This window comes from Trachemys scripta, chromosome 15 (assembly GCF_013100865.1).
Source record: "Trachemys scripta elegans isolate TJP31775 chromosome 15, CAS_Tse_1.0, whole genome shotgun sequence".
NCBI classification, from domain to species: Eukaryota; Metazoa; Chordata; order Testudines; family Emydidae; genus Trachemys; species Trachemys scripta.
The window spans coordinates 6745108-6771622 of NC_048312.1; the positions used below are offsets into that span (position 1 = coordinate 6745108).

The following is a 26515-nucleotide window of genomic DNA, read 5'->3' on the forward strand; positions in this document are numbered from 1 at the left end:
TTCAGATGCAAGAAGTGAGGTTCTTACCCACGAAAGCTTATGCTCCCAATACTTCTGTTAGTCTCAAAGGTGCCACAGGACCCTCTGTTGCTTTTTATCTTACCCTCATTTCCACACAGATGTGACATAATATCATCAATAGGATTCTGCACAATGACTTCATCTTGCATATGTTACTCTCTGAAATGGTTTCCAGAGAACAGGCAGGAGGAAACAGAGCAAAAGAACCGACCCATGCACACAAAAAACCAGAAGAAACACTCAAGATTTATGCATTGAGTGGTATTGAAAGCCTCAAGGAATCTTTAGTGTTTGTGAATTTACAAGCAGGATGGAAAAGATGAATAAAACCAGGTAGGTATGAAGAGCGATGCTACTGAGGACAGGTACATGTGACTTTCAACACTTCATGAAGTAGAGGTCTTCCACTCTGACTGAGTCATGGCAAAGGTCCTGTGGTCACCCATGGGGAAATACAGCTTACCTGTCTGATGTTCTGACCCACATATTCAATCACCATCTCGTCAGCTGCAATGGGCTCCATAGCAAAAAGGCCCCAGTCATGAATGTGACTCTTGCAGAATTTTAGCTTTTTCTTCCGGAACTGTGTACAAAACAACCCCAAACCATCATGAGCAAAAAATGAAACAGCAATCCGCACAGTACACAGCACATACGAAAGAGCCTTTGCAGTGTGTTCCATGCCACAAGTGGGACTTTCAGCATGTGGCACCTGACTCTATAGTTAAATCAGACTATTAATTACCTCCACGTTAGCTTGAAAAGGAGTGTAGTCTAGTGGTTAGAGAAGGGAAGACGTCGTCTTGATTCTTGGGTTCTACTCCCAGTCCTGCCCCGATTCACTGAGTGTTCTTGTGCAAGTTGGTAGAACAGGCCCTTTTGGGCTATATCTCCTTTGCACTAGTGTCTAATGGGTTGTAGTAAGCACACACTTTTGGTCTGGGGCTCAGCTCCATTTGCTCATTGATTGTCTGGTTCCTGTTTTATTGTCTCTGTCTATCATGTGTTAAATCCCACAAGGTATATACACTGACCTCTGCCCCATGGGTTTCCCTTTGATTTGCTCCTTTCCATTCCATTTAGGTATTTGAACATTAGATCAAAGAGATCTAGCGATTGTATTGTTTGGAATTTGAAATGTATTTAGTGCTCCCGAAAGTCAATACCCCAGGCCAAAGTACCTCAAACTACCTGCTGTTCTGAAGAGACAGTGCTACTAAAGGGTGAGAAGACAGTTCAGTGTGGAAATCCCTCCCAAACCTTCACTGAGACAATGAACAAGGGTGCCCAAATGTGGAGGAGGTTTTTGTGATGTGAATACCTGTCCACTAGGAACTGGACAGAGATCACCATCTAATTTCACACAGGCTACACAGCCATCAGATGGTAACTACTTCTGGTTACTACTGACCTGAACTAGTTTGGACCCCACAATTTACAGAGGACTCTCTTTGTCCCATTATCAACCCCCTTGTTCATGCAGTTGAAGCCACTGGACATATTGTACTAAGTAGCTCTTGCTCCCAGACATACTGCTATGGAGTACTACACAGTTTAATGTGATAAGGAAATATATGGCATCATAGCTAGATTTATAAACCACATGTTTTGCCATGGATCTGTGGCTTTTAGCTGGCCTTGCCTTAGCTTATTCCTAACCAGCACCCGACCTGTGCTCTCCAATTCACAGAATAAAAATCTGGTTGCGTGACGTACCTTCAGTTGGTTAAATTTGAGTAGGTCGCTGTCACAGCTACCAGTGAAGGATGAGAGAAGCCTGCGTTGCTCTGACCTCCTCTCAGAGCCAGCCCGGGTGGAAGCATGAGGTTGGGCAGGGATGCTCATTCCCTGCAAACGAGGAAGAACAGTTTAGGAGTTGCAATTTAAAAAGATCTGGGGCAACCCATTTGTACATCTCTTAGAGACAAGTGAGAGATGAAAGCTGAGCCAGTGAGTTTGATGCACATCCTCACACAGGCAGTACATATCTCAGCACAGACTCAGAGTAGAAACCATTGGATTAGTTAACACAGTCTGCCCTGGCTAGTGAAAAACTCCTCCCTACAGTATATTTGCAGCATGGTCTACTAGGTAAGGCAGGTTAAGAGCGTCTGGACTCCTGGGTTCTACTTCCAACTCTGCCACAGAACACAGAAATTGTAAGACTTGATCAACTGGTCAGTTGCCAGTGGTCTACGTAGCCCAGTATCTGGTCTCTGACAGTAGCCACTACCAGATGCTTTGGAGGAAGGTGCAAAATCTTCATAGTGGACACATACTGAGTAAGTTGCTCTTAGAGGTAAGTTTCTTCCTAATCCTAGTCAGTCAGTGGTTGGCTGTTCCCTTGCAGCACGAGGTCTTATATCCCTTCTAACGAGATTTTTTTTTATCCTATCTAATATAATTGTGGAGTTTCTCATATCCATAGAAAATCTAATCCTGTCTTGAATACACTACACTAAACTCTTGGCCTTACTGACACCTTCTGGAAATTACTTCAGTAGGTTAGTTATGCTCTGTGTAAAAGAATATTTCATTTGATCAGTTTTAGATTCAATAACTTTCAATTTCACGAAATGCCCCCTTGTTCTTTCATCATGAGAAAAGGTAAATAGGAGCACTTGATTTGCCTTCTCTATGTCACTGATTAATTTGATTACCTCTATCACCTCCCCTCTCTAACTAAACAGTCGCAGTTTCTGAGGTAACGGGTCTATTACAGGAGAGGGTGGGAAAGGTTCTGTGCCCTGCAATGTGCAGAAGGTCAAATTAGATAATCATGATGGTCCCTTTCTGACCTTAGAGTCTATGAGTCTTCAGTCTCTCTTCATGTACAAATCTTTCCATTCCTCTAATCACTCTATCATACCTCCTTGCTCTGCAACATGATACCTTGGTATACGCAGCCCCAATAAAGTATTTTAGATCTATATTGAAAAACAGGTTCCTCAATCCCCAAAGGACTTCCAGAATGACAAACTATACATGTATATAAGTATCGCTTCACTTCTGCCACCGTGGAAATGCCCCTGCAATGGGGTGCAATGCAGCAGCCATTGAGAAAACACCAGTGACTACGCAGAACAGTTTAGGAGAGGAGGTGAAGGACACCATATATAGCTCTACCAACAGGGACATTTAAGTAGGCAGAATGCATTTCCCCATATTGGAATTTGGCCAGGACACAGGGGGAAGACACCCCCACTCTTACAGAAAATAGCCAGGGACCTTTGATGACCTTGAATCAATAGGATCTCTGTTTTATTTCTCATCTGAAAGGCAATACTTCCCACAGGGAAAGCCATACTGGGGCACTGGCTTAATTCGATCTCAGAGAGGAGAGTTACTAACACCACATTTCAAGACAAATCCAGCTAACACAAGGAAACAGTCAGCAATGAGAGTCTCCTTACTTGTGTATCAGCTGGCGGCTCCTCTGCAAATGCACGACTATTGTTGAGGTATTTAAGTTTGTCTTTCTTATCTATTTTGTAATAGCCTTCACTTCGTGCACAACCTGTAACATGTTCCCGCATGCCATCATCCCGCTTCTTCTTCTTCGGGGTAGAAAAGCTAGTAGGTGGAACTAAGTTAAGGAGAAACCCAGCTACACGTGGAAATCAGACAACAAAACACTCTGCTTGGTATTTGGTTCTTACAGCCATGTGGACAATTTCAATGCTACTTTAAAAAAAAGAAGAAAGAAAGAAGGAAATTAAGACCATTTGCCAGAACAAGCTGCTAGAGAAGTGGAAATCTAACTGTCAGGCAACTGGAAAGGTTTGCACATTTTTTTGCAGGTTTTAGGATTCGGCAAATGAAAGTGGTTTCCATCTAATGGTTCCGTGGTGACCATGTCAAGTGAGTTTGGGCATCTCAGTCTACTTCCCTGTAGACAAAGGACACCATCACTATTGGCACTAGTTGACAGTCTCCACAAAGAGGCCAGTTGACTGTACGGGCAACAAAGACCAAACTAATTGCTCACCCCGAGAGTTGGGTCCCTCAAAGTAAAAGACGGGGCAGAGTGGTAGTGGGACAAGTTAGCACTGCTGTTCCCCATGCTGTACGTGATCAATAGCTACTGAAAGAACTTCAGCCTCCAGGGCCAACAATTTGGTACCTTCCATGAGCTCAGAAAATTAAATAGTTTTTAGGGCAACCCCACATCCCTACATGAGAAACGGACATTTCTTTATTTGTCACTATCATGCTCTGGGACAGCAAAATACATTAAAACACAGAATAATGAAGAAATCTAATGAAATGGAAGAGGGGAATGGGCCCATCTGTCAAGAAAAGGCTGTTCGGGAGGTGACTTCAGCAAAGTACATGACCATGGACAGAGAGACAGCAGCCGCCTGAGTACCTGGTTAAGCAGTTTGCTCTGTATGTTTTTAATGACATTTCCCACCCACTTGTAGTGTTTCTAGAACTTCCTCACAACATCTCAGACTGTGGTCAAGATACCACGAACGTATCACGGCAGCAAAGAATCATCACTTGATATAGTGCTAGAGAGGGCAAGGAGACGCTCCCTCTCTCAAATCCAGCTCCTGATTAGCCGTAGTAGCACAGCTCCCCAGACTTTCACAGGAGCAGAATCAGGTCCAGGCAGATATTCCAAAGCCCATTCTGAACTCCTAATTGGCCAAGCAAAACTTAAGACTCGTTTGGTTATAATATTAAATGTTCACCCACACCCTTCCTCTCCCTAATATGGACCTATATAGAAAACAGCACTGTGCAGTGGTTGGAGCTGCGGACGGGAACAAAAGATTATATTCTCTGCTCTGCCATCAATCCCAGCTGACTTTGAGTGACAAAACTCACTTCTCTGTGCTTCAGTTTCCACAACTGTACAATTGCAATGATAATGATTTTTCCCCCCATACAAGGGTATGGCAAGGATTCATGAGTGTTTGTTAAGTGCTTTGAGGTTCTAGGTCAAGGCAATACAGGAGGACAGAATATTATTATATCACATCATATTGCAAGACTATTAAAACAGTTATGACACCAATTTTCATTTTCACCAGATGGCCCTAAAACAAGCTCTTCAGTTCAGTAAACCTCGCCTACAAGGATTTATTGTCACTATAATAAAATAGGGAAAGAACAAGTTAAAAATTACTTCAACAAGTTAGATGTCTTCAAGTCACCAGGGCCTGATGAAATGCATCCTAGAATGCTCAAGGAGCTGACTGAGAAGATATCTAAACCATTAACATTATCTTTGAAAAGTCATGGAAGATGGGAGAGATTCCAGAAGACTGGAAAAGGGCAAATGTAGTGCCAATCGATAAAAAGGGAAATAAGGACAACTCGGGGAATTACAGACCAGTCAGCTTAATTTCTGTACCCGGAAAGATAATGGAGCAAATAATTAAGTAATAAATTTGCAAACATCTAGAAAATTATAAGATGATAAGTAACAGTCAGCATGGATTTGTCAAGAACAAATCATGTCAAACCAACCTGATAGCTTTCTTTGACAGGGTAACAAGCCTTGTGGATGGCGGGGAAGCGGTAGACATGGTATATCTTGAGTTTAGCAAAGCTTTTGATACTGTCTCTCTCTCTCATGACCTTCTCATAAACAAACTAGGGAAACGCAACTTAGATGGAGCTACTATAAGGTGGGTGCATAACTGGTTGGAAAACCGTTCCCAGAGAGTAGTTACCAGTGGTTCACAGTCATCCTGGAGGGCATAGCGAGTGGGGTCCAGCAGGGATCAGTTCTGGGACTGGTTATGTTCAATATCTTCATCAATGATTTAGATAATGATATAGAGGGTACATTTATAAAGTTTGCGGATGATACCAAGCTGGGAGAGGTTGCAAGTGCTTTGGAGGATAGGATTATAATTCAAAATGATCTGCACAAACAGGAGAAATGGGCTGAAGTAAATAGGATGAAATTCAATAAGGACAAATGCAAAGTACTCCACTGAGGAAGGAACAATCAGTTGCACACATACAAAACGGGAAATGACTGCCTAGGAAGGAGTACTGTGGAAAGGAATCTGGGAGTCATAGTGGGCCACAAGCTAAATGAGAGTCAACAGTGTAACGCTGTTGCAAAAAAAAAAAAAAAAACCTAAAAAAAAAAAAAGTGAACATCATTCTGGGATGTAGTAGTAGGATTGTTGTAAGCAAGACACGAGAAGTAATTCTTCCGCTCTACTCTGCGCTGATTAGGCCTCAACTGGAGTATTGTGTCCAGTTCTGGATGCCACATTTCAGGAAAGATGTGGACAAATTGGAGAAAGTCCAGAGAAGAGCAACAAAAATGATGAAAGGTCTAGAAAACATGACCTAGATTGAAGAATGAAAAAATTGGGCTTGTTTAATCTGGAAAAGAGAAGACTGAGAGGGGACATGATAACATTGCAACAAGGGAGGTTTAGGTTGGATATTAGGAAAAACTTCCGAACTGTCAGGGTGGTTAAGCACCGGAATAAATTGCCTAGGGAGGTTGTGGAATCTCCATCATTGGAGATTTTTAAGAAGAGGTAGACAAACACCTGTCAGGGATGGTCTAGATAATACTTAGTTCTGTCATGAGTGCGGGGGACTGGACTAGATGATCTATCGAGGTCCCTTCCAGTCCTATGATTCTATGATTAGTAAGCATTTGAAATAGCCATTGCAAACAGGTTACTGTACACATGACTATTTTATGTCTAAAAAGCTTCATATATGAATGATTCCCCCCCCCCGTAAATTGTAATAGAAACAGTATTTTTATTTTTAACAAAAAATATCTTCTGCATTTGCAAACTGGGTTAGTGGGAAAAAAAAAAAAGGTGAAAAATGAAACTGACTGGTCCTAAAGTGTAGCTAACTAGCATAGTTTAATTGTCTAAACTGAGAACGCAAAAAACAAACAAAAGATTAAATTAACAAATTTTCATTTACTATCTACAGCTTGGAGTACTAACATAGGTAAGTTTTTTTTTTTTTCAAAATAATTTAACTTGTCAGTATTCTATCAAGACATAACGGCCTTCATAAACCTTGAAAATGACTTTTCTTGTAATAAAATCTCCATCAGCATCCTCCCGACGGGTACACATTTATAATGTACTTCAAAAGCAGCATTAACATACAACTGTATTTAGATAGTAGCAGTTCTACACATGACTATGTGCACTTCTGGAAGAAGGAATCTGTGTAGAAGTAGAATTCTGTTGTCTGATTGGAAGCATATGTCCATAAACATGTGCATGAATTAGCAAAAACAAATGGACGTGAAAGTGCCCTTCAACTCTGTATTTGATGCCTTGTTATTAGAAATCCAAGCTCTGTAGAGTTACTTTTATAAAGTCACTTTATAATGAAGTAGGATTGGATGCACTGATGGGAAGTTACAATCAAGTTTTAATCCAGCCCTCAAGCTCCCGCCGGGGAGTGGGTCTAGGGCTTGCCCTGCTCCGGCGCTCCAGCCGGGGAATGGGGTTGGGGGCTTGCCCTGCTCCGCACAGCTCCCAGAAGTAGCGGCATGTCCCCCCTCTAGCTCCTATGTGTAGAAGCAGCCAAGGGGCTCCGTGCGCTGCCCCCGCCCCAAGTGCCACCCCCGCAGCTCCCATTGGCCAGGAACTGCGACCAATGGGAGCTGCAGGGGTGGCGCCTGTGGACAGAGCAGCGAGCAGAGCTGCGCCTGGCTGTGCCTCTGCGTATGAGGCAGAGGGCGGGACATGCCGCTGTTTCTGGGAGCTGCTTGAGGTTAGTGCTGCCTGGAGCCTGCACCCCTGACCCCGTCCTGCACCTCAACCCCCTGCCCCAACCCTGATCCCCCTCCCACCTCTGAACCCCTCGATCCCAGCCCGGAGCACCCTCCTGCACCCCAACCCCTCATCTCCAGCCCCACCCCAGAGCCCTCCCCTCCCCCTCCCGCACCCGAACCCCCTGGCCCAGCCCAGAGCCCCCTCCCGCACCCTGAACTCCTCATTTCTGGCCCCACCCCAGAGCTCTCACCCCCTCCCACACCCCAACCCCCAATTTTGTGAGCATTCATGGCCTGCCATACAATTTTCATACCCAGATGTGGCCCTTGGGCCAAAAAGTATGCCCACCCCGTGTTAGAATAACATTTGTTAATGGAAGGAATTTATCTCAAATATCGCCATTATGCGAATTACCAAATACCTCATACACACACACACACACACACACACTCACAAAACCTTCCTTTCCAGGACCATCATCCCTACCCTCAGCTGTCCAGTTCTCCTCTTCTTACCCCCTTCCCTAGCAAGTAAAGTACTATTAATGTAGATGCCAATTACTTAAATCTTATAACATTTATTTTTTGCAAATGAGTTTTCAAATGAGGAAGACAAATGGTATTCAATAAAGTGGATTTTGTAAAGACTTCATACCAAAAACTAAAAGGGGTGAGGGGTGCAGTAAATTTTGTCTCCTTTTTGGATATTTTCTATCAATTAAAAAAATGCATTTTAAGGCTATTACGCAAGCCATAAAAAGGCAGAAGATTAAAAGTTTAAGCCAACACGCTGCCCTTAAGTCATGTCCTTTGGAATGGAGAAAAATAATGAAGAATGAAAAATGCAATGTCAGCCTGAACCTTGAATTTCCTACCTTTTGTTACTCTGTGTCACATGAACATTTTTAAATGAAGAGGAAACCATGTTTTACATGGAATCAGAAGAGATGGGATATTTTACCCCACTGACTGTATCCATACCTATTCCTATAAGGGGAAAATTATGATTAAAACAATAACCAATACACTGCCTCTTCCAAGGCAAACATTATGCTTTAGGTTCAATCCAGAACCTCAGTGTGAAAGGATATAAGGATGGTATACCCAAAGGGTATCGTTGAGCCAGTCCATACCATTATCTTGCTGTAACAAGCGATCATACGTGATACACATGAACTTGATATCTTCCTCATCTATTCCTCCATTCCAGATATCATACAAAATGGTCATCTCCTCGAACTCGGAGCGGGGCCTAAAGTGGGGCCGATGTGGAGAATATTCAGGGGAAGGAATCACTGGGATGTCCTCAGGTGTCTTTTTCTGCCTCCGCCACTGTCTTTTAGGTTTCACGTGAATCTCCTCTTCTTTGAAGTCCTCATTCCACTGATTCTCTAGTTCCTTAAATGGAAGTTTCTCTGCTATGGCCTCCGGGGTTATCTTCTCGTGGAAGCTGTCATTCCTGAAGTCTAGGGTGACTGCTTCAGGATCTTTCAGTCCATAAAAAGCATCAGGATGCCCGCCCAACAACTCTTTGCTAACAGCACTTTCAGTCAAGGCAACTGGGACAGGAGGAGGTTCTGAAGTTTTGCTGGGATAGGCCTCCAACGAGAGGACCGAAGGAGGTGATCGTTTCGGCCGGCCTGGTTTCCTTTTGGTGGGCAGAGAGGAAGGAGTAGGAGGGAGAGGGAGAGGAAGAGAGACAGTAGGCGCTTCTGGGGAGAGCAAAACGGATTTCACGGCTACCTTGCTCTCCTCTATGGATGTCTTTCCATCCACTGGCACACATGGCAGGGCTGCTACAGATACTGGCTCGTCAGGTGGCAAATCTATGTCTGTGTGGAAATCAGTTTCTGGAGGGCTAGCAAAGGGAATTGGGGAGGGAACACTGTTCATGCTGACCGTTCGAGAAGCACTAAGAGGTTCTTTAAAACATTTCTCCTCTGGCTCATCTTCTGATGGTTTCTTGCCAGACAGAAGGCAAGGAAGAGTTGCACCAGGCTCTGGGAAAGTTGGCGTGAAATTAAAATCCCTCCCAGGAGTCCGAGGAATGCCACTATTAATCCCAGGAGACTGGGATGGATATGAAAAAGGGCTGCCTGGGACTTGAGGGGAACTTAAAGTCAAGCTGCTTCCCGTAAGAGGAGCATCACTTCCAGGGGTGGCTGGAATAGTGTCTGTACTCTGTGACTTTGCAAAGCCATGTGAAGACTTGGCCATAATATCCCGCCCTGGAGTCCTAGGAAGCTCCTCTTCCAGAGCTGTTTTGGTCACAGTTAACTGTTCAGGGAAATTTTCTGGAGGGAGTAAAGGTTCCTCTTTACTAGGCGTTGTTGGAAGGGGAAGTGTAGAGGGTGGCACCTTATGCGCTGGAAGTATGGGAGTATCAGAATCCGAATGGACCGCTATGTCCCGTCCAGGAGTCCAAGGCAGTCTCTCCTCCTCCTCCTCTGCTGTGGATAGTAGTTTTCCTGTAACTCGGGCTTCTAAGTCACTATCATCAGACTTACTGAAGAAGCGACTCTTACTGGGTAGAGGTTCTTCAAATACCACTGGTGCTGGGAGACAGAGATTCTCTTCTTCATCTTGAGATTCAGGCTTTGGACCCTCTAATACCTTAGGCTTCAGCTCAATATCCAGTTCAGACTCTTCCACTGGAGAGAAAAACAGAATGAGCTCCATTCAGTTCCTAATCATTTCCCAGCGTGTGCATTTTAAAGATGCTGCAATTACAAAACCAGCTCATATCCCCGGGAGGCTTTAAAAACTGCCACTTCCCATTTTGGAAGGGTAGAGAGGAGAGTAATTAGGACCCTGAAGTGACCACAGTTATCCCTAATAGACCACCAGAAAACATACTATTAATTTGGGGACTAGCTATTCTAGAGGCTAGAACCAAGGTTTCCAGCTTACAAAACGCTTTGCTTACAAAAAACTTGGCTGGCTTCTTACTGCCATAAAAAACATGAGTGAATTATTGGGGAAAGGCTGTTAGTAAGTAGGCTGTAAAAGCCTTGAGCTGTCCTTAAGTTTTGTTTTTTTCCAGGAGGTAGTAAATTAACTGGAGGGCCAGCAAGAATGGCAACAGAGCAAAGTGGAAGCGTAATGCTCTTGAACATAACATGGAAGAAATGGGAGACCCCTGTAATTAAATGTGGATACACTCAGTTGGTATCACTGAGGCAATGTATATGCTGCTCTAGCTGTAACACTCTCATTTGTTCGTATTTTATTTACCTCCGTAGGACCTAGGGCCAAAAGGAACCAACACTCAATCTATGAGGCAGCTTGAAATAACATTTTCAAGAGGAAAAAGGAAGGAATGTGGAAATGTCTGTCCAGTCAGAGCGTTCTCCCAGGTCTATGCTAAGGAGCAAATGTGAAACTGGGATTACTGCTCTTTGCAGGGAGGTCTGACTCATTTCACTCTTGAGCAATTGCATTGGGATGTCTTGATAGGAAGCACCAATGATAAGACTATAGATTTCTCCTGCATTCTAATATGCCACCTCTAATGAAGATTCCCTACATCAGAGCAACCTTCCCTGTGGCAGAATGTAGCTGTCTCCAGAATGTATCAGAGACTCTCCCTCCTCCCCAAGAGCTTGTTCTAGAAAGTAGTTCCTTCTCTGTCCCCAAGTGGTGAGCCTATGGCCAGCACAGAGCTTCCGAGTCCCATGGCAGCCCAGGAGCAAATGGCTGAGCAGGGAGCAGAATCCAGTCCACCCCCATGGTGGCATTTTGCACCGCCTGTAGATTGTCAAGCTTTACCCACCTCGCTCCTATTTTAATAACAGTTTTAAAAAATCCCCTGGAGGTTGTCTTCACACATAACATATAACTCTGTGAATTTAAGGAAGACACCAGAAGACCAAATTTCCTTCTCCTGTCAATGCTGTGACAAATGTTCATTTACAAGGGAGCTAAGTGAAAAACCCCTAATGTAGGTCTGCGATTCCACCCCCCTCAAGCCCTGTTAAGTGTCTCTTTCCATTCCCCAGCCACACAGCCCCTTTAGAACCAAAGCACTAAAGGAGCCATTTCCTGGCTGTTGTTAAATTTAGAGTCCTAGTGCTCATCTACAAGGCACCTCATAGATTGATTCTATGGTACCTCATAGGCCACTTATTCATTCACACCCCCTAAGGGTATGTCTAGACTGTGATAAAACACCCTCAGCACTGAGTCTTAGAGCCTGGGTCAGCTGCCTCGGGCTCATGCTGTGGGGCTAACAATAGCAGTTTAGATGTTCAGGCTCACGCTGGAGCCTGGGCTCTGAAACACAACCCCACCCCCAACCCCCTTCGCGGGGTCTCAGAGACCAGGTTCCAATCTGAATCTGAATGTCCACACTGCAAGTCTACAGCCCTCCTGCCAAAGCCCACTGACCTGGGCTCAGATTCAGTGCCATGGGTTTTTTATTACAGTGTGGACATGCCCTAAGACAGTTATGCTCCAGAAGGACACTGCCACTAAACTGGCTAGGATAAGACTCTTGGGTGCAATGCACAGAGCATTTTCAGCAGCAGAACTCCAGCTGCAGAACACCTTACCAGATGAGCAAGAGCTCAATCCAGACCTCCTTCCCCGGAGAGGCCATCTCCAGGACCGATCAATTATTGGGGAGATAAGGAGGAGGAAAGGACAAGAGGGGCACTGAAAATATGCACAATTGGATGCTGTGAGAATACTGTACTTTGATACTACAGCAACAGTTGACAAAATACATTAATACACTGTACCTGCTACACCTATAGGGGACGGCATTAGCTTTACTTCCTGGTCTCTCTCCGTGACCACCAAACCTTCAGCAGCAGTAGATTCCTCTGGCACTTCACTACTTTCATCTTCCCGTTGCTTGGTTTCTTCCATCTCTTCCTCTTTTACTGCCATAGCTGGTGCCTCTAGTGCCAGGCTTGTTGCTTCCATATAGTCATCCACTGGAAACAGCTCCAGGATGGTCTCTTTTTCTTCATCTGCTAGTTCATGACTAGCAGACTCAAGCTCTATTTCAGCAGCCATGGCTTCTCTATCTTGGTCTTCAGCCGCCACCTCTTCCTCCTCCTCCTCCTCCTCCTCCTCTTCCTCCTCCTCATCCGAGTCAGAACTCGACTCAAATTCTGAGGAGTCCTCACTTTCATCTGATGATTCAACTTCGGCTTTGGAAGATGTGGGACTCACTACATCTTCTGCAAGGATAAGATGTTATTATTATTGTCCTTTTATGACCTCATTAAACAATCATGTGAAACTACAGAAATTAATCCCCTGGATAGGGTTTTTTGGGGATTTCCTCCTGATTTTCAAGGGTTTCTTTAGACAAAAATATAGCTCACTTTTAGAAGAAAAGTCAGTGTGGGAAAATATTTTTTCTTGAACGACATAAAACAAAACTGTTCTCCTCTGAAGCTCTGTGCTCCCAGAGAAGAGCTTCTAGATAGCATGGGAAACATTGGTATCTGCTTGTGCCCTGGTAGTGAGCATGGATGAGAGCACGTGGGGAAACTATTCTCTGCGCTGTTAAAAGTGGCAATTGGTGCGAGCTGGAGATACAAATGGGGGATTTACAGTATATTTTAAAATCAAATTTTATTCTCAATTTTTGATTTGGTGGGATGTTATTGTTATAACCCAGTGCTGTAAACTCCAATATGCACAAAGTTAGAACCAGTTCAAGGATAGCAATCCTATTATAGATACTTAAGCGGGAATACAAGCTTAAGAATTGGCCTAGAGGTGAGCAATTCTACTGGAACAAAAATGTGGACCTGACCAGAAGCTAAAGTTTACTTTGTTTCTAGTAAGACTGCATACCTTCTTCAGAGTCCTGCTCATCTTCCTTTTCACTTGTTTCTACTCCTGTTTCTTCATCTTCATCCTCTTCCTCCTCTTCGTCAGCATCTTCCTCCTCCTCTTCCTCGTCTTCCTCCTCCTCCTCGTCTTCCTCCTTTGACAGTAAATATTTTAGTATTTTAATGACAACTTTAGAAAAATATGTTGGTTTTCTGTATTGGCTTGAATAAATAAACCAAAATCTCAAATACCACAGCAACAGTAAATAAACCTAAACAGACAATAATTCTGGACGCACAATTCAATGCGCATCAGTGCAGACTCTCAAAAGTTGTGTCCCAATAAAATCAAATAAAAGGCAAATTAAAAGACAGTGTTTGCCCACCTCTGTAAGACATTAAGTTTGTAATAGTATACAATGGGGATGGGAAGAGGAATTTGTTTTGAGCTGGTGAGTAAATTATGTCATCAAATCTCAGGAAAAGTAGCCCATATAATGTTATCTAAGCTACTCTAACTACACTAATTCATAAGTGTAGTCTAGTGATTAGAGCTGGAGACTTGGGGTTAGAGAGTTCCACAGTTTAATTATGTGATGCACGGGGGGAAAAAATACCTTGCCAGGTGCTGCTTTCACCAATCCTCCCTCTTCCTCCTGCTCGTCTTCCTTTTCAGAACAGGATTCTTCTTCTTTACCTGAAGTCTCATCTCCTTCCTCCCCCTCACTGTCTAGCTCCAATGGTCTTGCTGGTCTCCTTCGGAGGCCTACTGCTTCTGCATCCTTCTTAGACAGGTCTGAAGTAACATCAGACATGTCTCTGTCCCTTTCTGACTCTGATGGGGGGAAAGAAGAGACGAGAATTATAATCAAAATATCATGATGTCAAGGATTCAACTATCATGGGTAATCTCATAACATTATTATTAATAGTATTATAGCAGTGGTCAAAGGTTCCAATCAGGATCAAAACTCTACTGTGCTATGCAAGAGATAGTCCCTACCCAAAAGAATTTACATTCTGATTTAAGGCAAGGCACAACAAGGGGGTGTAACAAATAAAAGGAGGAAATGAGGAGGGCGAACAAGAAATATTAAGGATCTCCGTCATACCTAGTGGCCATTTACGTAGCCATTATGAGCTGGCAATTTATCACAGGCTTTCCATCAGAAGTGTGTCTTGAGGAGCGATTTATTGGAGGATGGGGGAGTGGCTTTATAGACTGGTTTGGGGCACGTTCCATGCGTAAGTGGCAGCGCGGAAGAGAGAGAAGACGCTTGTGGAGAAATGGGTGGTCACAGCTGACAAACCCGGCACAGCAGATTGGGTGAGGTGACACAAATAAGAGACAGGAGCAGTAAGCGGAAAGGGGACTGTGTTGTAAAGAACCCTAAAGGTAAGGGCAGAAAAGGGCAGTGGCGAAGAAGGAGCCAGCAGAGGGATTCAAAGAGACGAGTGACATGGTCAGAGTGATGAACAGGCGGATATCTGAATGGACTTAGAAAGGACAAGGTGGAGCACAAAGGACAGAGAGGAGGCAGCTGCAGTAGTGAAGATAGGAGAATGCAAGAGCCTGAACAAGCGTTTTAGGAGTGCGCATACAGAACAAAGGCAGGATCCTGACATGTGATGGAAGACCTGGGAGTGTGGGATTTCAGAGAGGCCAGAGTAGTGGCAGCATTCACGTCAGCGACTTGTTGAGTAACTGGGAGGATGCTGGTGCCGTCAACTGTGTCAGAGGAAGGGGAGAGAAAAAGGGAAGGGGGCGGAAGAGCATAGTTTTGGCCCTGCTAATTTTAAGTGTAGTGGCAAGACACCCACGAGGAGACGTCAGCCAGACAAAGTGGGATGCAGGGTTGGAGAGAGTGAAGCAGGTCGGGGAAGAAAAGCAAATCTGAGAGTCGTCAGCAAGAAGGTGGTAACTGAAGCCAAGATCACTTCCTGTTGTGAAGGTGTATCGGGGGAAAGAGGGTGGTGGCAAGGACAGCAACGAGAGAGGAGCGGAAGAGGAGTACCACCATCCATCAAACAAAACCCTGAAGGAAGCCCAGAATTTTGACATTCCTTCCCCCCCCACCCCCCGGACACCGTGACCAGCTGTATGTTAAATACAGGAGCTGGGATTTTTTCATTCACAAGGGTACCATGATCGAAGGGGCCAAAAGGCACCAAAAATCAAAAGTCAGCCTCAATAAACATCAACCTGCTTAATGGCCCACTCCCAACCAGACTTTTCTTCCACATTATTTTGTCAACCGGACCCCACTTATCGACTTGATTCCTCATTGAACGCTGCTGTATTGAATCCCTGAGGGTCAATGGGCCCTTTGTGCATGGATATAATGTTAACCCTTTGTAGGCTGGAGACTGACAACCAGCCTTCTAACCTTTCTTTTGTCGGAGGAAAACACAGTTCTCACTTTTTGTTTGGGCACAGCAAGTCAGATACTTTATTTCTCTCACACTTTGGTCTGAAATTTGGAAAATGGCAGCAATGATAGGGTTAAATGCTGGTGCAGCTGACGAACAGTACATTGCCACACATAGGGTTTGGGGTTCTGTACAGGGGAAGCCAGAAGGGTCTGTAAAAGGAGGGTGGAAAGCTGCTATCATTGAGAGCAGCAACCTTCTCTGGGTTCCTTATATTTTAATTGCAAGCATTTGCAGGAGTGCAACTGGAAGAGCACCCTAAAACCAAGCACAAAGCCCCTGTTATTCAGCAAAAACAGAAAACGATGTCTAGAAAAAGCAGGGCCTGTGTTTGGAGTGTGGTGCTTGTAGGATTGCTGGGTGACTCCACTCTGTGGGGCAGGGTCTTGCCGAAACTCCTATTCAATAGGAAGGTCCTCACGCTAGAGCTAGGGGGTTTATTCTGCCTAGTTCTGACCTGATTTGCTCCTGAAGAAGAGAGAGATGCTGCTATCCTCAGAAAGGGATTAAATTTTGGTGTGTGCTTCAGAATAAGACCCAGCAGAAGTAAAGGGGTAAAAATAGGGTCTACTATCAAGGGAAGAGTAAAGGTGATAAAGCCCTTTTCATTATGTTAGGGTTTATTATTATTTATTTATTAAATACAAGCTTCCTGGGGCTTGGAGAGCCTTAAAATATTTAGCCCTTTAGCTGCTGATGACTGTAATCTCAATGGTGCTTGAAGGACCAGTGTTACACTGGAGCACTGGCCATTTATGTACCTGGTATATGGGGCAGCACACATACTTTGTGTTGCTTCACTAATCAGATAGGGAAGGAAGAACCCAAGGATTAATATTTGGAGGGAATCCTTCCTTTACCCCTCCACCCCCAATCACACATTAACTGGTGTGAACACATCAAGAACTGGGCGTTTGTTTTAAACTTTAGATTGCGTGGTGGAATTCTTTGTTTACTGAAACTAAGCATCTGTCCTCACAGCCACCTCTAAAGTACATTCTGGTTCTTAAATGTTTAGAACTACTTAAATAAGCTTGATTTATAAATCCTCTTCTTTACTTTGGCTGCATGAGCAGCTGTTAGGATCAAGGATCAAGTTTATATGGGCTAGTAAACTGCACATTAGTCTTAAAGAGATCCTCAACTGACCTTTATTTATCATCTTATTTTTACTCTGCACTGTTTGGAGTCAACTTTTAAAGGAGTTAAAATATTTTAAAATAGACTTTCCCTTCCAAATTTCATAAATAAATTACTTTTTTTTTTTTAAATGAAATCCAAACCAAATTGGCTCTCTCTTACTTACTTCCATAATGGCCTTGATATCGGTAAGATAAACACAGCTCTGGAATGTGCTTGCTAAACTAACCTGAGCTCCCTCTGCTGGCTGACTGGCTCTGCAGCAGTGGAACAAAAATATGGTAAAGTTATGTATTAACCCTGGATCTTACATTTCCTGGTCACAGTAAATTTAAAGGAGCACAATCCAGAGCAGGTCACCGAGCTGATCAGAGTTTTAAGGTCGATTGAATTTTGGCTCAAATTCTTGAATGTGTGTCTAACTGGGAGGGAATGTGCTGCTGAGAAGCTGAAAGGAATTCAGTTTTTGTATGGTTTGTATTCACACTTGTGTATCAATTAAATGTGGATTTCAAACCTTCATCTTCATCATCCACAGAGGTGGAGGGCCTGATTCTCTTCTGATCTCCTGCTGAGGCAGCTTCAGGCGGCTCCTTTCTCTTCACCTGAACAAAGAACAGAATTAGCATTTCTAAAAAGGTAGGAGAATTGAAGAAACCAACTTTCCACGCAGATCCCAGCTGCTTTACTTCGCTAGCGTAACTAAGGGCTAGTCTACACTAGAAGTGCTGCAGCTGCATCACTGTAGAGCAGCTGGTGAAGATGCTCTATGCCAAGGGGAGAGAGCTCTCCAGTCAGCATAATGAACCCACCTCTGTGAGGGGCAGTAGCTTTGTCGACAGGAGCTCTCCTATCAACATAGTGCTGTCTATGCTGGAGGTTAGCTCAGTATAACTATGTCACTCAGGGATTTCCCATACGCCCGAGCAACACAGTTAAACTGACAAACTGGTTGCTAAAGCAGGGAAGTTGAGACAGCTAAAGAAATTTCAAAGCAAGGTTAGCTTTAAGTTAGGACTTGAAGACACCCTTGAATCTTTACTTAAAAGTATTGCAGAGCCAAAGTGAGTTCAGAAAAGTGAATTAATCTCACCAAACCACTGTCCATTTCCCCATGCTTCTGCCTCTTGACTGGTGGCAGAAATGCCACGATTCTTTTGGAAAAGACTTCCTGTCCAATTTGGTTAACTCAAAGAGGGGCAGTGAAACCTTCCAGGCATTAAGGTTTAGCCACCATAACTACAAAGCATCAAAGGAAATTTAGAGTTTCAAACTTCAGGAATTTAGGTATGCTCCACTCCATTGCTCTCATCTCTCTTTCTTCTAACATAAGATAGAAATAATAATCTAATAAGATAACCAGCTTGGTCTTGGTCTCACTCTGCGCAGGGGACTGTGCATTTTTCATACTTTGCATATTGCTTGCAGCATTTAATATCCAGACTGGTTAATCAGAGATACAGTGGGGCAAGCATATTTTGCAAGCAGTCTTCTAACTCAACTCCTCCACCCCCAGTCACATTTTAGAATGGACACGTGTAAAATCCAGAATTGTTTCTGCTAACATGAATTAACAGCCATTTGCCTGGCAAAAAATGCTTGAACTGTGTTACAAAGGGACCTAGGCCCAAATTCCACTCTTGTGTAAATAGGTGACAACCCACTGATGTAAACAGTGTTACATTCTCAACACCTATGCCAAGTCCACCTCTTGATCTAAAACGGTTTAAAGCTGCATTGTCTCTTCCACGCTGACTGGTAACTGCATATAACCCAGCCTAGCAGAAACTCTGTTTTTTCCAGCAGTGCTGAAACTTTGTTTCCTAATACAGGTCACTGTCAAAAGGTTAAGAGAAACTGACACTAAGGAGTAGGGATCCCCCTTCCCAAAGATTACAGGTTATATTAAAAGTGAGGGAGGTTGTTAGACAAGAAACAGTAGAAAAGTGAGAGTGTTGGTGTGTGGGGATCTGGATGGAAAAAGGAAGGCAGCATCTATACTCTGATTGCTCAGCCAGGGAAGACTGCTATTGTTTTCTAACTCATACCTTGAAAGATGGCAGCCGAATGGCCCCTCGTAACCCAATGCCCAAACCAATTCCCTCGTAGCCCAGCCCTTCTCCTTTGTTCCAGTTCTCCAGGAGGCAGGATGTAATTCGATCCTTTGGCTTTGGTTTTTCCTCATCTTTATTTTCGCCAGACTTCACTGGAGTGAGCGATGCCTGCATAAAAGAAACAACATTTAAAGAGGCAACACCACCCTGGTGGGTATGCAAACATTGGAAATGCCTTGAATACCTCGGGGAAGGACCATCACCTATTCAGGCTTTAGCTTCTGGAAAGACAGTATCTTCTGAAAGATGCACCATTATGTCACATGTGCTTAAAGGGTGTGTGTGTGTATAGGCATCCTTTAGAAAATTTGAGCTTTTGTTCACGCCTCCCCAGCATACCAATGCTGAGGCCTATCAATGACAAATACAGAACATACTGGTTCAAGTTTCCATTGGTCAGGCTTGACCCAGATGAATCAGGGATAAGAACTGTATTAAGTCATCTAAGCCACTTCTCTACCAATGCCCCAACCATCAAAGAGTTAAACAAAACAGTGACAGGATCCATCTAAGGGAAACTTTAGGACAACCAACACTGTATATGCAAATAAGTCCTTAAAAGACAGAGTATGTGGCTTACATCACAGTCCAAAACAAGTAAGATAAGACAAGATGCAGAGGAGAGGGGGAATTAGGGGGAATCAGTCTTCAGGAAATGGGGATCGCACGCAAGTGCTCTCAGAACTGCCATCACAACCAGACACTTTAGCATAGATGAACCTCTGATGCTTGTGCAAGGAGTTGCACTCTGAACTGGAAGAGTGTCTACCTCAGTTCAAGAGCCTTCCTTGGTGGGATGGATGCAGTCATAGACCGGTTAAATGATCTGAGTAGAGGTTTTCCCCATTTGCCGTTTGTTATAATTGCTTGACACTGGTTGTCCTGATCCTCTTGTAATGGGATTCCGCACCCCCTCCAATTTAGGTATGTGCATGGACATGGATATGCTGGGTTCATATTGTAGGTTTCCCTCGTGCACATTGGGATACACAGTCTGATTTATTACTGTAGGGCTACTTATGAGAATTAGCATCAAAAGTGATTTAAAAAAATTATATGGATTTACAAACAAAAGGGAAAGGGAAAAAAAAAATCAAGCAAATTTTGATTATCAATGTTGACAGTGTCTTTTCAAACTGCGTCTTGCAGATGGACTACATGTTATACACCCAAGAGGATACAGCTTGACATCTGGGAACCTCAAGGCCTTAAAGACTTACAGGAGGGGATTTTTCTTTTCAAAAAGTGATCCACGTGTCAAGGATGCAGAGGCAAGCCACGGTCCATTGCCATTTGGCTGTCTACATCAGCTTCAGGATCCTGTCCAACAGACTGTAACACTGATAATATATCCAAATAGCCCAGGTTATGTCTGGGGAGCACTCATGTTTAAAAGGGATGGAAAAATGACCTGGCTACTCTTCATACGAAGAGAAGTCTTCTTCCATCTTGGCTATTAAGAAGCTATTTCGCTGCACAAGAGGCACTAACTGCTTTGAGCAATAAGGATAGTGGATCCTGCTGAAAAGCACTCGAGCCACACACGCCTTTTTAGGACTGACCGGTACCCGGTGTCGCACTATCCTCACTCTGCAGCATCTTGCTTCTGGAAGCCACCACATCAGTTCTGATGAAAGAAAGCAGTGAACATTCTCAAGCCTGGTTCCACATACTGTGCCAGAGTGAGCCATGCTTTCTAAACCCCCAGAGTGCAGCTTCAAACAGCAGGTGGTTCCAAGTCTTGACAAGGCAAATGGGCAGTGCTATCCAGTTCAGAGCCCATTTTAGGTCTCCCTAATGCCGGGTGCTGGATCCACAGCTACCACCTTCAGTACCCACATTAAAATAAAATTGGAAAAGCATGTGCAGGAGGAACTTGTGAGTAAAATACGCAGCCTAACACGAGAATACATTTCTACTACTGAGCCAGAATCTATGATACTCCAAATCATACTCTCTCAATCAGAAGTCAATGAGTAAGCTAATGTTCAAGCAGCCTGAATGGCTCCTGGACCCTGAACAGAACCACATGTGGACCACCCAGGAGGATACGACTCACCTTTTGGAGACAGTTCCCTTCTTGAAACAGATTCATGTTCACAGCCCAGAAACCAACAACTGTTGATCTTACTGAGCTGTGTGAAACTACATGAAGTAACTGAGTTACACGTGTGTACCCGTGAAGGACCAATGTTGCGTTGCACAATACTAATGAATTTTAGATGGGTTAGAGAAACCAATGGCCTTTATAACCTAAACCCACTTTATTAGATTTCATTTATTAGCAGACAGAATTAATAAGTGACTTTGGACCTTTTAATTAAAAATTCTTTTTTTTTTTTTTTTAATTTAAGGCACAATATTATAGTGCAAGGATGATGAGAGTCAAAGAAAAGCTAAGTGTTCATTTTTAGTTAGTAGGGTCAAGGCCCATACTAATAAAAAGCCTTAGAGGCCTCCAAGCCCAGATAATATAGAAACAGCAAAATCTTTAAAATGAAACATATTAGCCACTCAGAGACTTGATAGACAAATCTACAGTCTCACTTTGAAAAACCCAGCTGCAGCAAAGCACAGCTCATCCAAGGTAGGTGTGGATGGGAAAACTTGATCCAACAGATGGAGAAGAGAATTCAAACCTTTTCAAGGTTGGAGCTCTAGACCTCATGGGTTGGGAGGAGTCAGGATCAACGTGCAGCTGTCTCAAGAAGTGGTGACTCTTGACAGCTTTTAAGTGAAGGATGATATAATTTACTTCTGATTGGCTCTTCGGGAATGGATTTCTAAAATTCACTCTGACCCATCCCATGATGAGGCTTCACAAGCATTATCAGAAGATCAATTCCTTCTACTGCTGTTCATCGACTAAACTGGTCAAAGTTCATTGTCCTCATTGAACACAAAATACAAGTTCAGCTCATATCTGCTAATACAGAAAAAGCTTGAGGAGGATATCAAGCAAGCAATACAGGTCATACTAGATTAACTGTAATAGACCCAAGCTACAACATCAAAATGGCTTGTCTAGACCACTACACCTTGCTGGACAGCAGTTGGCAGGTTGGCTTTGGAGTTCTGGCACAGCATCAGGTTATTAATTAATTAATTATTATTTATATTACTGTAGTACTTAGGAACCCCAATGTATTATATGGGGGACAGTACAAACACATAACAAAAGACTGCTCAGGTGAACTAGTCAAATGGACTTTTCTGATAGAATTCAATGTCACTACATAGTAACTGTTACACTGCAACAGAATGCTAGTGGTTCATCCAGGGTGGTATCCTACACTAGCCAGTACTTGAGAGGAAGGTTTGAACCCCCCATAATTCACCTCGCTGTATAATATTTATACAGAGCAAAGTGCCAACAAAGATTTCTCAGATCCCAGCTGATGTCCAGCTCACACCCTGCAGCGTCAACAGCCCTGCTCCGTCTGATCCTCGTTAGCGTAACTGCAATTCTAGTTTCATAAGAGTGTAATTTTATTAATCTTACTAGACTATCCAACTTTTCCATAACCTGTGGCAGTGAGTCTATGCAGATTGGGTTTAGAAATATTTCCTATGCTGAATCAAGCTGTAAGTTCCAGGAGAGTGAAGAGAACACAAGAGCTAGCAGCGGCAGAAGTGTATAAAATAGACCGAGTTGCCACTGAAGAGCTCTGCCATCAGTTTTTGGTCACTTCAGGGTCTCGTTTAAGCCAACTTCTCAAATTATCCCATTTCCCTTTATGCACCCACTAGCTAGCTTTATGCTGCACTCACTCTTTTGTTAACATGAGGGACCTTGTCAAGAAGTGAATGTCTTGAGTATTAATCAAGGAGAGAGATGTAGTTCTGAATGCAAGACATTTAACCCAGCACTAAAATGCAGCAAATGTCTGGGGTGGAAACACGGCAGCTGGAAAGGAAGTGAAGAATACCGTGTCCAGCTCAAAGTAGAGGACTCTCCCCTGATGCCAGAGTTAACACCTCTCGTCTTACAAAAAATGCCATGGGATCTCAAGTAACAAGTTATGAGGACCGTGGCTCTATGTTACATCCGAAAGTCTAATTTGCAGAACGTATCTGCTGATATTTTACTGCAAGTCAACTAGAGCCAGGTCCTACTCAAGTCAAATGAGAGTTTTCCTCATTGATTTCACTGCGTAAAGATTTAGTCTAGGATTCATCCCCTCCAATTTAATTTTAATGGGACATCTACCTCTTTCCTTGGAAAGCTATTCCATAGTCTCATTGCTCACTCTTTAGGACCTTTTCCTGATACTCCTCCTTAAGTTTCCTCTAATTTGATCCCCCGCATTTTCGCTTGCTCACACCCTACCTTGGAACACCTTAAGCCCTTCTTCTCCAGATCTATCTGCAAAGCTCTAACGTATGAAACATTAAGAGTGCCTACCTTTGCTAGACGTTCTTTCTTGTCCCACCAGTCATCGAAGGCTCTGAATGCTACCACCTCGACCATTTTCCGGTTCAAGTCCCTTTTCATAATTGCTTTTAATTCCTTCACAATCACCAAGAGGACACCGTCCACAGTAGCTTTGTGCGGATCCTCCTTCTTCGGCACATAACCCGGTGGTGGGACCGAGGGGTCAAACTTGGGCAGCGGCGGCCATTGCTGCCCCCGGCCAATAGCTGCCCCCATCGAGAAGGGACGGTAGGGAGGAAGATTCACAAACTGCATCCGGCTTCCCATAAAAGGTGGGTACTGGTACGTGTTCTGCCCCTGCATCATGCGGCTCAGCATTTGAGTTTGCATCTGAAAGGACATTGGCATGCCGCCCCACTGGTTGCCCAGGACATTTATCATATCCACTTGCATGACAGGAAACATGCCAGGATGGAATGGAGGAAGTGGAGGCAAGATATGAGGTGGTGGGACTCCAGGTGGCGCAGGAAGCGGAGGTGGTGGGACGGTGACAGCTGGATGAGTTGGTGGAGGTGGTGGTGGTAGAGGTGGCGGCATTGGAAAGCCTGGTTGGGGTGGGGGTGGAGGTGGAAGTGGAGGGAACCCTGGTGGGGGCATGGGTATCGACTGAGCCATCACAGCAGAGTTGCTAACAGAGGAGTTCACCACAATAGTTTTGGCACATTCTGCACTGGTGATTGGTGAAGAATTCATTTCATCGTCAGATATTTCCATGTCCTCCCCTGAAGAATGCTGACCCTGGAAGAAAGGGGAAGAGAAACACATTCCTTTATACTGGTTGTTTGGAACAAGAGTCATGTTACTGACATTTTAATCATAATTGGATAAAGGAAAGCGATGTACAGGAAGGTGTGTCCCACTGAGCACATGGAGTTTCATTTAAGCCATTCTGTTTCATGTCAGACTACACATGGAACCTCCAGGAAGTGATGCGGTAAAAGCTTTCTAACAGAGAAACAGCTCTAGCCAGCTGAATAGCAAAAATTGGCTTCTATGCAACATAGTAAATGCTGCCCCCATATTTTGTTAAGCACCTACAATCCCACTTTGGTGAGCTACACAATCTGTTGCTGACACATAGTACAGACAGAGAATACAATTTAAAAGAGTAACTAATCAACCTTACACTCTCCAGCAAGTTAGTGTTTCCACTTTTAAAAATTATAATCCTCAGACTTTAGCAGCTAAATATTGACCGTAAGTAACAGTCAGAAGAGATGTGATGTTTGCAACTGTTACAATTATGCCTTATGACAAAGTGTTTCAGACTGAGAAAGGAGCGCCTTATCTACTTTTCAATTATCTTTGATCCTCAGAGATTGAATTCAAAATTCTCAGAGGTAGGGGAATGGGGAGAGGCACTGACCCAGGGTATGTCTACACTTGGAGCTAGGGATGTGGATTCCCAGCTTGAGTAGACACACTGAACTAGTTCTCATCAAGCTAGTGAACTAAAAATAGTAGTGTAGCCACAGTAGAAAAGGCAGCAGCAAATGTGAGCATTGGGTACCTCCCCCAAGGGCAAACCCGCTCAGGCCTCACGGGTACCTGCCACTGCCTGTCCTACTTTGGCTACGCTATTATTTTCAGCACATTAGCTCAATGAGAGCTAGTGCGAGTATGTCTACTTGAGAAGAGAATCACCCTTATCTCCAAGTGTAGACAGAGCCAGTGGTGAGCTGGAGCCGGTTTGCACCGATTCGCGGGAACCGGTTGTTAAATTTAGAAGCCCTTTTAGAACCGGTTGTCCCGCGTGTCTAAAAGGGCTTCTAAATTTAACAACTGGTAAAGCTCCGGCAGCTCCCCGCCCCGCCCCCGGCCCCAGCTCACCTCTGCCTCCTCCCCTGAACGCTCCACCCCTCTTCTCCTCCCCCTCCCCTGCTTCCCGCGAATAAGCTGTTCGCGCGGGAAGCCTGGGAGTGCTGAGAAGCAAGTGGCAGCTTCGCGCAGGTGAGCTGGGGCAGGGGGGTGTGAGGAGGGTTCCAGGGAGGTGTGGCCCAGCCGAGCGGCTCCAGCCCTGGCCGAATGATGAGTCTGTAGTGCTGGCAGCCACCTCCAGGCAGTGCGGTAAAGGAGCGGGGAGCAGGGAGGGGGTGTTGGCTGGAGGGCAGGGGAGTTCGGGGTGGTGGTGGGGAGGGTGGATAGGGGTTGGGGCAATCAGAGGGCAGGGAACTGGGGGATTGCATGGGGGCAAAGGTCCCGGGGGGGCAGTCAGGAAGGAGCAGGGGTTGGATGGGGTGGTGGGAGGCAGTCAGGGGCAGGGGTTCCAGGGGCGGTCAGGGGACAGAGAGAAGGGGTGGTTGGATGGGGTAGGGGTCCCAGGGGGCCATCAGGAATGAGAGGAGGGGTTGGATGGGGCGGCGGGGGGCAGTCAGGGGACAGGGAATGGGGGTGGATGGGGCAGGTGTCGGGGAGGGCATCAAGGAACATGGGGGATTGGATGGGGCAGGAGTCCTGGGGGGCGGGGGCGGACCATGAACCCCTCGTGGGATGAGGAGGAGGGAACTGGTTGTTAAGATTTTGGCAGATGATCACTGTACAGAGCCCAAGTTTCTGAACAGACACTCTACACGACCATATGGAATATGGATATAGATATTTTGTATAAAATGCAAAACCTACGTCCCCCTTCGCCCCCCCCAAAAAAACAACCCCACCAAACAAAAACAAAAAAAAAAAAAACCCATTCAAAGTCAATGGTGCTATTATGTAAATGGATTAAGACATCCAAGGGCACCTGGCTGCTCTGAGATTCAGAGAGTACCAAGAACTGCCTTTGTAAACACCATACAGCACAACAGCAACTGATCAGCTAAATCCATTCTAGATAGAGTTGCACTTAGCAAACAAGGTCTCA

General features: G+C 44.4%; 1 protein-coding gene across 1 annotated transcript in view; it reads right to left on the reverse strand.

Moving 5' to 3' along the window:
• The window catches only part of SETD1B (SET domain containing 1B, histone lysine methyltransferase), a 70929-nt gene that overhangs the window by 7523 nt on the left and 36891 nt on the right, over positions 1-26515 (reverse strand). Inside the window, exons 7-16 of the mRNA XM_034790991.1 lie at positions 23629-24396; positions 19158-19331; positions 17627-17714; positions 14157-14374; positions 13562-13694; positions 12490-12936; positions 8842-10401; positions 3435-3601; positions 1738-1869; positions 485-604 (exon numbers count right to left, since the gene is read on the reverse strand). Coding sequence (XP_034646882.1) covers positions 485-604; positions 1738-1869; positions 3435-3601; positions 8842-10401; positions 12490-12936; positions 13562-13694; positions 14157-14374; positions 17627-17714; positions 19158-19331; positions 23629-24396 — 3807 coding nt within the window. The remainder of the gene's footprint in view (positions 1-484; positions 605-1737; positions 1870-3434; positions 3602-8841; positions 10402-12489; positions 12937-13561; positions 13695-14156; positions 14375-17626; positions 17715-19157; positions 19332-23628; positions 24397-26515) is intronic.